This window comes from Callionymus lyra, chromosome 14, assembly GCF_982586985.1.
Source record: "Callionymus lyra chromosome 14, fCalLyr1.hap1.1, whole genome shotgun sequence".
In the NCBI taxonomy this organism is placed as follows: domain Eukaryota; kingdom Metazoa; phylum Chordata; class Actinopteri; order Syngnathiformes; family Callionymidae; genus Callionymus; species Callionymus lyra.
In genome coordinates, this window is record NC_141831.1 from 21,050,124 (window position 1) to 21,064,268 (window position 14,145).

Genomic DNA, 14,145 nt, shown 5'->3' on the forward strand with positions numbered 1-14,145 from the left:
ATAGTACGAAGTTTAACATTGTATTTTTTTGTTTTTAAAAAACACTGTAAAAACTATAACTACAGTAAGCGTTTATTTATTTTTTATTCAGCATCATGCTTATGTATATTGCGGGTTTTTATCTTTTTTATAGTTTGACCCAAATAGAATAATAAATAAATATTGGCATTATAAAAATAAAAACAACTACAATACAAAACAAAAAAATGTACTTTTCCACATTTTTTATATGATGTTTGTTTCCAATTTCAATATAAATCTTTTTTTTCCCCAATTCAAATAGAGATAAAACAAAAAAGTTAAAACAAAATAAATGTATATAAAAATGTGTAACAGGATTAAAGGAAAGGTATTAAAAGAGGATTATAAGATACAAAATTATAAATATTTTTTATCGACTGATATAGAAAAATGTTAATTAATGGACTTTGTACAGCATTTTTAGTGCAAAAATAATAATACTTATTAATCCAAAATAAACGATAGAGATTATTTAATTTAGGTTTAAAATATACATTTGACTGTAGCTAGTTACTTTCAAGTTATATTTAGAATTAATGCTGCAGAGCTTGACTATTATTTATTAGTCAGAAACATCTCTTCGTCATCAATAATTTGGTTGTATTATCCACTTTTCCCAAGCGGGACTCAGAATCATCCATTAACCTCTATTTGCTTTGAAAAGAAAATGTCATGCGTGTGAGCTTCGTCTCTTGGTGCTTCATTAGATTTCAATTATTTCCTAATCGTCATGTAAACAACCTTTACGTCTGCGATTGTTACCTGGATCTGAGTCACGGCGCACAAATAAGCTCATTAGCACGCGATTAGCGAATCATAACGTCGGCGTGAGGCGAGCAGAGAAAGGCCGAGCGGCGCCGTCACCTGTACGTTCCTGTGATCTGAGAGTTCATTAGACACGCCACCATGATTTCAATTAGTCCTCGCCACTTCCTTCCACTCATTAAGAGGAAATTAAATAAGAAAACAATGGCGTGATCGTGATGCAGATGAGAGACACATGTGTAGCTCAGACGGATTAATAGTTTGCAGCGGCGCTCCCGCCGTGACAGCGCAGAATTAGATTAAATATTTATCATCCGGTCCAATTAAACCTGTGGAAAATAAGAAAAGGAACAACAGCCTGGAAATTAAAAAACGCAATACCTGGAGAGAAAGAACAAAACATTTCATTATTCTTATTAAATGAAATAAAAACTGCTGAAAGAAAATCTATCGTTTTGATTGTCCTTGTTTGATCTCAGGGCCAAAGTGACCCGAAGGCTAGAAATCAAATGTGTTTGAGGTAAACCTTGTGTTATCACAGGGTCAAAGTGACCTGAAGGCTAGAAATCAAATGTGTTTGAGGTAAACCTTGTGTTATCTCAGGGTCAAAGTGACCTGAAGGCTAGAAATCAAATGTGTTTGAGGTAAACCTTGTGTTATCTCAGGGTCAAAGTGACCTGAAGGCTAGAAAACAAATGTGTTTGAGGTAAACCTTGTGTTATCTCAGGGTCAAAGTGACCTGAAGGCTAGAAATCAAATGTGTTTGAGGTAAACCTTGTGTAATCTCAGGGTCAAAGTGACCTGAAGGCTAGAAAACAAATGTGTTTGAGATATCCCTTGTGTTATGTCAGGGTGAAATTGACCCGAAGGCTAGAAGACAAATGTGTTTCAGGTACCTCTTGTGTTATCTGAGGGTCAAAGTGACCCGAAGGCTAGAAAACAAATGTGTTGTGGTTTCCCTTGTGTTGTCTCTGGGTCGACTTCACCTTGACCCAGAGACAACACAAGGGATATTACAAACACATTTGTTTTCGGGCCTTCTGGTCACTTTGACCCTGAGATAACACGGTTAAGGACATATTATTTATATTTGTGTTTAGTCATCACTTTCTGACCAGCTGGTTACTGTTAAAACTCTACAAGTAATAAAAAAAACAACAACACATTATTGCTGTAAGAAAATAAAATAAAAATAAGTATAAATATATTTTTATTTATGTATTTTAATTTATTTATACTAGACATTTTAACTCTTTAACTCTCCCCCCTTTTCTTAATTATTTCAGAGTAAAACATTTTAATGAATTTTCTTTGTTTTTCATAATTTAAAAATAAAACAAAAGGAAAACCATTAAGTAATTTTTAAATGGATCAAACAATAAATAAAATGTGTACAAACACATCGTTCAAATTGCCAGGGCATTACCACCTTTTTTCCATTTATGATGTTTTTTAATTTTAACTTTCCATTGTAAAAGCTTCTACACATGAATTCATTGATTTACTAGTTTAATATTTAAATTCAATATTAGTTTTTTTGCTGCCCAAAAATTTAGAATAAACAATAAAATAAAATAACATTTTTCTCCAACATTTCCACATTAGCCTTAATAAATAATTCATGATTTAGATTTTTCTAGTGTCTTAAACCCTGAGTCTTGTAACTCTGCACAACAAAATGAATTTTTCAAAGGAAACAATATGAATAGAGGAAAATAAAGTGGAAGTAAAAATGTTTGGTCGGTGGAGACGTGCACTCACGTTGATGTCCTCGAGGTCCAGAAAGTTGAGTATGATGCCGTTTCTCTTCCAGATGATGGGCGGCCGCAGGGTCCCCTGAATGGCACAGGTGAGGACAGCGCTGAGGCCCACCGTTACCGTGGAGACGCTGATCCGCTGGTCTGCAGGCAGGCTCAGCTGGACCACCTCTGTGAAAAGAAAAGATAGATTTTGGGAAGATGAAGGAGTGAAGAAGCGAAAAGAAGTTCATCACAGGTGCTCAGGAGGATCAATGGCTGCCTGTCTGACGACCACAGAGCTCGACAAATGAACGTTTATAGACACTATTTAACTTAAATGATCCTTTTCATACTCACAACTTCATATTTGAAGGCAGTTCAAAGCTTCTTTTAATTCAATTTGACATTTTAGTCTTTTGTTAACTTTAAAATTGTCCAATATATTTGTTGTTCTAAAGGGTCAAACAAAATATATGTTTATAATAATTGCCATGTGATGTTTATTCTACTGTGCTATGGAAAAGTATGTAGTTTAGGTGGGGAATTTATAAAAGTTGTTTTTTAAATGTATTGTTTAGCTTTTCAAAATAATATAAATTTTTGTGAGATGCAATTAAGTGCACAACATAGTGTTTAATTTTTTTTTTTTTAAATAGAAAGAAATCTGAAAAAAGGACAGTTTTAATACAAGATAATTTGTGACCAACACAATTGAAAAAAGGTTTTTAATATCCAAAAAAGGAAATCTTTTATTCATTAATTGATGGAACACAAAGAAAAGTGAAAATGATGAAGTGTTTTGATCATTAAAAAATATAAAAGTCCATGTCATGTAATGGTTTAAATAAAGGACTAACTCAGCTTAATAAATATAAAAAATCCACAGTACAATTATTTTTTTATTTATTTGACATTTTCAGGGGAAAAATAGACTTTGTAATGTTTTCTCATCAGTGGAAACACAAAGTACTGTAATTAAAGTGTATTTATGTTTAATTAAGATGTTAGTTAGGATCATATGCAATACATCTTTTTAATTTTGATCATTTATTGAGCTAGTTTCATCTCTTTCTTTCTTTATTACATACATAAAAAAAACCATTTGACCCTGATTTCACTGCACTTGTTGAGTTCCTCTGACGATCGAGTGCTTGTCGAAAATCCCTCAAAAAGAGTCACAGAGCAGCTTCTCAGTCCTCAAATCACACTCAGAGCGAAGACAAACATGGCAGTCCTTTCTCACCCGCATCTCTACTTTGACAAACACTCGTGTAAAGGATCCTTGACAGCTCGGTGTGTCCGCGAGGCTCCTGAATTCCTTTGTTTCCCCCCTGCCCCGCCCCCCCACTGCCGGGTCCAACTAGGTTCTGATTCAATCGTGGACTGATTCTGGTGAGCGGCTCTGAGTGCCACATGGACAGACGAGGGATGAAGCGTATTGATCTGACACTGTTTTTTTTTTTTGGGGGAGGCTGGTTTTAGGGAGGGAGTCTGGCTGCACACATCGAATTCATCACATGCAACAAATCCCTGCGTGGTTCTTCTGGCTCGGTGCCGCTGCAGAGCGCTCGGACGGACGGGCCGCCCGGCCTCACATCGATCTGAACGAGAGACAGAGATGCTGATAAAGACTGTCTCTCTTTCGCTGCAGCTTTTTTTTTTTTGATGCTTTTAATTCACCGAATTAACCAGCAGCTCCTGTGTATACAGCAGAGCCACGGCATTGACTGACCTTGTTTTTTTTTTTCATTTATGGATTATAAAACACTTGCTGGCTTTTATTGGATTGCGGGGCGAAGTTACGACACCACAGAGGTTTTTAACTACAGTTGTTATTTCAACTAGAAGTGAGACTTGAATGCAAACAGGCTTTGACGTTAATTTATGTCAATTTAATCATTTTTAGTCACAATATTTAACATATTGTAGTTGAATTATATCAACACATACATCAAAACTTTAAAGGAGCAGCTATAGATGATGGGGAACGTAAGTAAGTAAGTAAGTCATTTTTATTTATATAGCGCTTTTCCAGACCAGGGTCACAAAGTGCTTAAAGAATCAAACAATCAATAAAGTATATACTTTAAAGGGCACTGTAGTAACAACTAGCTTCATGAAGCAGTGTCATTATGTTCAGAGTCTCTGAACTATTTTCCTTTGTTTTGAACAACTGTTAATGAAACATCACATCATTTTTAAACTGATGGCGCCACCTACTGACCTCATGACACTGTTTCATGAAGCTTCATCAGCACATTAATAGTGAAAGTACGGAGCCCCAGACATTATATATTAAAAAAAAAATATATATATATATTATTATTTCAAATTTGGTTTGAGAATAGTTTATAGAAAATATTCTGATTTTGCAACAAAATAGAATGAAATGTCTCTCTTCTAGTCTAACAAATCGTTGGAATACTAACGTATTACATTCTTCAGAATAAACTGTGAGTCTATATTGTAATATATTAAAATTATGCCAATGACAATATCTAGTCGCGATTGAAGGACGATCGAAGCATGTGGCCCCAAATTAATCAGTCTGGGGCTCCGTATGAAAGTGGTAAAAAAAAATCACACAAATAAAACTTCACAATATGAAATGATAATTTCAGGACATATTGAGAAAGAAAAGATAATTAAAGTTTGGCAGGTATTTTGGGGGGTAAACATCTGGTTCCATGAAGGTTTTGAAGGATTGATCAAGGACCTGTATGGCTTCTAACTGCTGCTGCCGATCAAAGCTTTTACTTATATGATACTTTTGGAAATTGTCGATGCAAAAGCCTTAATTGGGAAATAAAACTGATGTAACAGGAACAAGATTTTCCACCTTTAAGAACAACCAAAGTGCATTTTTTTCGATAATAAATACAGAAAAGCACTTGAATGGGATTTGGTCCAGTATATTATATCATACTAGGCAGCTAACAAACCAGACAGAAATCTTGAGTCTTCCGTTGATTTTAGATCTCGTAGCAGCGCCTTGAAGCTACGACTCGGGCGTGTCTCCAGACTTATTAGCGTTCAACAATGGCGCACGTGTCTAATCACAGAGATTAAAAGCGCTTGATCGTCCTACTTCCTCTGACAGAATCTCACTTGACCGGGACAAATGGTTCGTCCACGGCCAAAGTCTGGCGCAGTGGACAGTACAGGAAGGATGTCTTGACATTATCGAGTTAATGATTCCTCCAGATCCCTCCCTCGCATCTCAGGCCCCAAAAACAGCTCCGATGTGTGGGTTGGTAATTGACTTCCAGGGGAATTCAGGGGCGGAATGATCGATCACCTGCAGGTACGGAGCTGTGGGTGGGCTGACAGCCGGCTCAGAGGTGCTGCTGGACCTTGTTGGACAAAGCGTTGCCCGGGGGGTAAAATGAAGCTCTAGGATTGAATTCATTAGACCCTCATAATGTCGTAGTAAATCAATTAAAAGTCAACAACGAGTTCATTTGTAATTATAACTAAGTATGAGTAGATACAATTTATGAATGGATAAATAAAACGTGAAAATTGAGTTGATTTGAAATTATAGGTTGGAATAAACAATACTTATGATAAGTCAATAAGTCCTTAACAACTTTTCTAACTGACCTTGTTCCCTTTCCTCACATCCTTGAACTTAATCATTTGTTGCTGCTACACTGCCTGCACTCTCTTCTTCAACTCACTTCATCTTTTTCAGTCTGAATAAACAAAACATGTCTATATTAATACATTTATACATGAATCATATATACTTAATTATTTTAGTAGTACGTACAATTTAACATATGTACCATTAATAACATTTACATTACTATTATTATTTTTTATTTTTTTATATTTTATATTTTTAAACTATATACCTAAAAACAAAGGCATTATAAAATGTATTTTCCTGTCACTTTCAACATAAATAATTATTTAAAACATATGGACTCTAAAATGACTAGTGTAATATTTCCTAGTCCTTCATTTCCTTTTTTTTAAAGAAATTATTTTGTTGGTCTAGACATTTTTAACAATTTTGACACAATATTCTTCTCATTAATAATCTTGATATACTTCAAGGTAAGACTTTTTGTTATGTAATCATTTTCAAAAGTATTTAATGTCCTTAAAGATATATTAAAATCTACTAGAAACAATATCATGTTCTTTACTTTGTTTTTTTTTAACTCATGTTCTATTGAAATAGGTGCTTTATTCTGTTTTTCTATTGCTTAATTTCTGTATATTATTTTACTTTGTACTGACACCAGCAAAATCCCATGTTGTGTTTACAACACTAGTAATAAAAGTTTCTGTTTCTGATTATAGAATAAATGTCATAAATCATGACTATAAAATCATGATTTCATTTTGATGTCATTATTTTTGATCCTCTGTCATTTATCTGTCGATTCAGGACCATTTTCATCCTCAATTCCGATACTCCTCATAAACATCTCAGCGGATAATGGGACTCTTCAGGAAATTAACTTTCCCGCCCCGGTTTAGTATGATGGGTTTGTTTGTTAATTAACCGTCATTAATGAAAGCGTCTGAAGTAAGAGAAAGAAGTGGATTCAGGATGAAATGCGGGAGTGTTGAGGGAAGTGACAAGTGAGTCTGCAGAGGAGAAGCAGCGTTTGATGCAGAGCACGTAGAGCATCTCCCAGGGAATAACTAATGTGGTGGGCTCCAGACTGCGGCTCAGAGACTTGTCCCTTTCCACTTTTATGAGTCAGGCCCTCGTGCACTGGAGTAAGACATCAAGCTCCCCCCAAAAAAAGAAAAGAAAAGTTGAGATGCAGGACCGGGGACTGCAGAGGAGACAAGGGGGAGACAAGGGGGGAGTGAGGTGAGGGGAGTGCAGCTCGGGGAGAGACAGCAGCAGCGGGGACAGATGGAGAGAAGGGTTTCTGTGTAAATATTAATGTTTGCTCGGGATGAGTGTGGACTTGTTCTCAGGACTCAGCAGAAGCTGAATCATATTGATGTCACATCCCTGCTCAGCGATGTTCCGGTACCTTTAAAAACAAGTATCTGACTCTGCAGATGTGTGTTTACACACATAATTATGCTCTAAAGGAATCGTGTTCGAGCAGGTCAGGGTTGCAAAATAACAAATTACCTGTGAATCCGTTAGCATAAGTAAGTAAGTAAGTAAGTCATTTTTATTTGTGTAGCGCTTTTCCAGACCAGGGTCACAAAGCGCTTAAACAATCAAAACAATATTCAATAAAGTATATATTTTAAAGATCAAGATAAAACTGATAACACAGCAGCATTGTTAATGCCTTGTAGTAATATAACAAGGAAATGTATTCCTAAAAGTGTTTTCTTTTTCACACTTATTTCCTGAAATTATTGGAGACCATAGGTTGTCCCAGCTACATAGGGGAAACTCTGGACAACTGAATAACAGACCCACATAATTTATTGATTAAAAAAAACATTTTTTTTCAAACAATTCCTTTTTAGTGTTTAAATATTCCTGAAAAATATAACTAAAATATTTAAATATATAAATGATAGGATACATATTCTGATGGGAAAATAAATGTGGATTGTCAGAGAAAACAAACACAAAAGATTAAAAGCCAACCCTCACCAAAGTGGCCTGTTTGAATGCAATGTTTAAATGTGTGTGAGTTAGTAAATAATGTACTTGTTGTCTCAAGATTTGTTCACAAACTAGGGTTGTGGATCAACCATCCTGCAGCACAGAGCAACTCTATTGGCTCCTTCCTTTTGCCAGTTAAATCAAGGGTGAATATAAAGCTATTGATATATCTATCGACTGTTTCTCACGTGTCAATAGAGCGAAAGCTTTTCAGAAATCAATTTTTATGTTTTTCTGCAGAGGTGCAACATCTGAGTTCTCAATCATCTCAAGCAGCGCAAGTTATGAGGTCGGAGTTCAACACACACAACAACCTCATATTGGATGGCGTTGTTACTATGAGGAACGTTGAAAATGTCTCAATTTCAACAGAGAAAGTGGGACCAAATCTGTGTTTGCAGAATATAATTGAGGTAAGTTAATAAAATAAATTGCATTAAAAGACCTATTAAAACTATCAGCTATATTGAAAGTGGGATAGATGTCTTTAAAACGTTGTGAGGTAGCTGTTGATTGCCATGTATAGGCAATATTATAAAAACTTTTCCAGATAAAAGCAACAATTTATTTTACGTCCATCTTTGAAATACAACTTGCTCGATAAAATTAGCTGAGGTAACACACTTGACATGCTAAGGTTCTCTCTGTTCACAACGGCTCCTGAGGAGGTTTGACTGTACATGTGGGCTCTCACCGGGAACACACTGTAGATACATTATCGCTGTGGGACGCTCTCAGCGGAGGTGTGTGTGTTTGTGTGTGTGTGTGTGTTAGTGTGTGTTTGTGTGTGTGCATGTGTATGTGTGTGTGTTTGAATGTGTGCAGGGGAGGCATCTATGAGTAGATGTTTCATCTATTTTTCAAACTGACTGAATTAATGTCACGTTGTGTTGAGTGTGTACTCAAGTCAGAAATAGAATTGATGAATGCATAAAACAAATAATTAACAATATTTACTCTATATATATATATATATATATATATATATATATATATATATATATATTCTTGTACCTCATGCTAGCAATCCCTCCCTGCCTTCACTCTCTTCCTCACAACATGTCATCTCTTTCAGTTGCATTTATTGTTTTCTTAATAACATATCAAATCACAAATTAAGACTAAAAAACAGTATTTGTTATTATTTATTTGAAATAAAATCTAAAATTTATACATTACAATGAAGTTCTAGCAATAAGCTATTTGATTTTCATAGCAAGTTGTATTTTTTCACTTTCAATAAATGAATTTATTCATGACATTTAGAAAAATATTCACCCATAAATTACTTGTGTACGAAATTATTAATTTTTTTAAGTAGAAAAAGTCAGAAGAGGTGAGGTTGGTCTTTAGGAAAATATGGACAAACCACAGAAACAAATAGTAGCTAAAGCAATAATATAAAAGAAAATAGTGGATATTCACGCTGATGTTTTGTCATGGTTCAACTCGTCTTCAAACCCACTCAGATTCAAGTGAAGGTCCTTTGTCTTGAACATCGCGTCGGTAAACAAACATGGCATCACTCCAGTGTACTTATACGACAACACCATTGTGCTCTATTTTATCTCCGGCGCACACAAAAACCACTTATCTTCTTCTCTATAACCCACACAGAAACTTAAGCTCTCCCTCTCCGAGTGTGCCGGCGTGGTGATTATTCATGGGAAGGAGATGGGGGTGAGTAATCAGCGGCCAGCTCATTAATCACATTCGATGCAGACCCTTAATCTCCTCTACAGGTACTGAGGAATCCTCTGCCACTCATCCACTGCTGCTCCGACTTCGCTTTCTCTTTCCGGCTTTAGTTTTCTCTGCTCAGCTTTGTTTCCATGTTTGGCTCTTCTTCTGTGTCCCTTCAAATGTCCGAGACCCTCTTCCTCTTCGTCTCGGGCTCTCGATCCTAGGCTCCACTAAGCTTTCGCTTCTTTTCGCTGTTCTACTTTTAGTTCACGCCAAAACAAAACTTTCCAGCTTCGGCTTCAGCCCTTTAACTCACACATGCATGTTGGTTGAAAACTACAATTTAAATGCAAAAATATCCAAACAAATAAAATTAAAAATGCTTGACACGAAAACATATTTTCAGGGACACATAAATCTGAATGATAACGATATATATCACTATAAAGATTCTTATTAAAAAGACAATATATATACTAGAGTTTAATGATGTTCATAAAAACCAAACTCCCTGCGTCACATTAAACATTGATGGTGTGTCGGGTGTGATAAGATGGACGACCGCTGTCTAGATGAAATATTGCATTTAGCAAGAACTATAAATAACCTTGTCAACACCTTCTTGTTAGCATATCTGCTGTCGGTTAAATGCTGGGCTAGGCATTTCTGATTTGCTCTTCAAGGTAAACATTAATACATTTATGTATTTCTGAAGCTCTTACCTGAATGAGAATGTGTTTATGTTGAATATTAAATCAAATTGAAAAAAAAAAAAAAAATTTTTTGTTATAGTGGGCAAACATCCATATAAATTTGGAGATCAGGAAATAAAGAAAAATAAGCGATGTTTTTCTTTTAATTCATTGAAGTTTAGATCGTAAAAGTAGACACAATCAAGAAAAAAAAAAAAACAAAGCTTCATGAAGCAGTGTTATTATTTTCAGAGTCCACTAGATGGCGGTCTGTGCACTATTTTCCTTTGTTTTGAACAACTGTTCTAATGAAACATCACATCATTTTTAAACCGATGGCGCCACCTACTGACCTCTGAACAACATGACACTGCTTCATGAAGCTTCATCGGACCATCCCTACTGTATATTTGTATATTTTTTGTATTTCAAAGTTCTATGCAATGAAAGAATAACTATAACAATTGTAATATTAATAATTACACTTTCTTAAGCTGACACACATTATGCATGTTTTTCAAAATGATGAGATATTCATGTCCAGCCTAATGCAAAATTCATAATTTATTATTTTATTAAATTAACTAGGGGCTGAACATAACAATTCAACTGTCATCTTTAAGTCATAAAGACGAGCTTATGAAATGAGTCTGATGTTTTTAACTTTTTCTTTTTGGACAAAAAGACAAATTCTTTGAAGACAGACAAGCGAGTGCAGGTTTGTACATTAGCATGATCATGCATTTTTGTCTAAAACTCTAAAAGGGAACAGATAAGTAGAGTAGAAAACTGAATTTTGGGTGAACTATCCCTGTAAATTAAACATATGTTTGGGATACCACTTTAGAAAATGTAGACACACTTGTGAAATTATATGGACATTTCAAAATGATTCTGAATGAAAGGCGTGAAAGCCAAAAAACGTTGACAACCATCTCATGTTCGTCACACTCGACAGCCGCTGAGGACTGAGAGGGTAAAAGCGTTCTGATAAGCGGTTGTTGAAGACACTTCAAGCTGCAATATCAGAGGCCGAGCCAGCAGTCATTTCCCTAAGGCACATTTTCTGTGAGCAATATGACGCAGCGGTTAAAAAGGGGCGCAAATAAAAAAAGGAAAAGGAGAAAAAGCCAACATCAGCATTTAGTCTTGTGATTCCAGTCAGTAATTCATGTGTGTCGTTGATCCTAAGACCTCCTGGCATTATCAAGTTGCTCCGACCAAGATGAAAGGGACTGAGCCGACCACCCTCCTTGACATTTCTCTTCAGATTCTGTGAAATACTTAACTGGGTTTTCTACGCACTACTAATGAAACTTGTGAAAAGGATGATACTGTCTTTTTGAGAATGAAGCATCATGAAACAGTCATGAAAGACAGACAGGATGTTTCATTTAAATAGTTGATCAAAGCCGAAGACTGTACAGGAATACCGTATTTTCCGCACCATAAGGCGCACTTAAAAGCCTTTCATTTTCTCAAAAAACTACAGTGCGCCTTATATATGAACATAACTAGGTGGGTAACTTGTTTACAAACACTTTCATGACTCTGCGCAGACTGAGCCGACACACCGTGGGCGGGATTACGTCATTGCGTCATCACGGGGTGGTATTTACGACGCACGTGACATCATGGCGGACATCTTTAGAGTGATATTAATGCCACCGGTTTGAGCGAGTGTGTCTTGGTTGTTGTACACTCAAAATCACTCTGCTGCACACTCAGCCAGTCATACATGTGCGTTCAACATGTCATACACGCGCACTCTAGCTGTCATACACGCGCTCAACTTCACTGCTGCTCACTCAACATTTGTCTGCTCACAACATCAGTCTCACACACAGCTGCTTGAAGCCTTTTTAACATCATTTGAACATCGTTACCATGGGAGTGAACGGAGTTGTCAGAACGCTTAATAAAGTTTGACTTTATCTGACGGTTTTGTTGACATTCCCTTTAGCACAGCTGTATCTTGTGGATGCATAAGGCAACCGCAGTCAAACGTGACCGTATCTATTATGTCATGTTATTTATAGTTCAGAAGGTGGCGCCATCAGTTTAAAAATGATTTGATGTTTCATTAGAACAGTTGTTCAAAACAAAGGAAAATAGTGCAGACACCACCATCTAGTGGAATCTGACAATACTGACACTGCCTCATGAAGCTTCACAAGACCATCACCAATCATAAGAAGTGGAAGGGCAAATAAAGCAGTATTTTTTAATAAAGGTTAACAAGTTCTAACCTTTCGACAAAACACTTGATCAAGTCTGATATGCTAAACGTTTGAGTCCCGCTCTCAATCTGGTCACAAAGACACATTGTTATCTCTATGGAATTAACATCCACAAAGCTGTGGTTTCAAGTCGAGACACTTAATCAAGCTACAGATAATATTCCAGACTTCTTTCAGTCGCATGAGAACGCATTTATTAAAGCCATCGGAGGTTCAAAAGATATGAGGCTATCAAATAATCTGTTCATGAAAAGACTGACCCCTGACTGTTCCCTGTGTCCCGGACCACTGTTAACTGCGACAGCATCTTCTGACAGGCTCGACTAAGTGCCCTTTCAGTCTGGCCATAGAAGAGGAAGATTAGTGGCCAGAGGCAGAAGTCTGCAGTGCAGGAGTCCCAGTTTGACCTGAGAGGAGGTTGAAAACCAGAACAGCCCAATTTTTATCTGACTATGCTGGAAAGCAGTGCATTCGTACTGTTGTGTTTAATCACGCGAAGAATGGCAGCAGGATAACAAGGATGGAATTGGCCTATGATTGTGTTGTAATGCTGGCTCTCAGATTGAGGTTATAAGAGGGTCCAAGGAGTTTCAGAGATCCCAGTGGTACCAAAACTCTACCTGGGCTCAGAACCATGACAAGCCCAACTAAAACACTTCTATCCCGTCTTTTTGTTGGACTAAACCACTCAAACATCCACTTGGTGGAGAAATGCTTCGAACATTATATATGTAAGCCTGAGTAACTTATAACTCAAATTCAGTCAACTGCATCTGTAATCCGTTCACGTCAATCACATACCAATAAGGTTGTGGTGCAGGGCTAGCTCAACTATCAGGCGCTAGCAGGGGTTAAGTGTCTTGGTGAGGGAAAAAACACAATTATGAATCTCCAGCCAACCAGTGTAGTGTCTTAAGTTAGTATCGGAGATGAAGTTGCGGCGACTTCTGGTGCGAATTGGTTGTCACCTTGCCAGAAGACGTCTTGGAGACGTTACCCAGGTTAGGGTTTGCGGAGATGTCGCAGGAACGTCGCAGACAAGTCACCGCAAGTAGGTAAGTAAGTAATTTGTATTTATATAGCGCTTTTCCAGACCAGGGTCACAAAGCGCTTAAACAATCAAAACAATACTCAATAAAATATATACTTTAAAGGTCAAGATAAAACTGAGAACAACACAGGAGTTCCAGAAAATCAAGGAAAAGCCTGAACAAATAAAAATGTCTTAAGATGTTTCTTGAAGGAGTCAGTAGATCCATCAAACACAAAGAGAGAGGAAGATCGTTCCAAAGCTTAGGAGCAATAGTCTGGAAGGATTTCTCTCCTCTGGTCCTGAACCTTGTGCGAGGAACCATCAGTAGATTCTGATCCACAGACCTCAGAGCCTGAGCTGGGATGTAAGGCTG

General features: G+C 36.7%; 1 protein-coding gene across 1 annotated transcript in view; it reads right to left on the reverse strand.

The window, feature by feature from the left end:
- fstl4 (follistatin-like 4) overlaps positions 1-14,145 on the reverse strand; it is a 186,054-nt gene that overhangs the window by 27,130 nt on the left and 144,779 nt on the right. Inside the window, exon 7 of the mRNA XM_087808279.1 lies at positions 2,548-2,714. Coding sequence (XP_087664405.1) covers positions 2,548-2,714 — 167 coding nt within the window. The remainder of the gene's footprint in view (positions 1-2,547; positions 2,715-14,145) is intronic.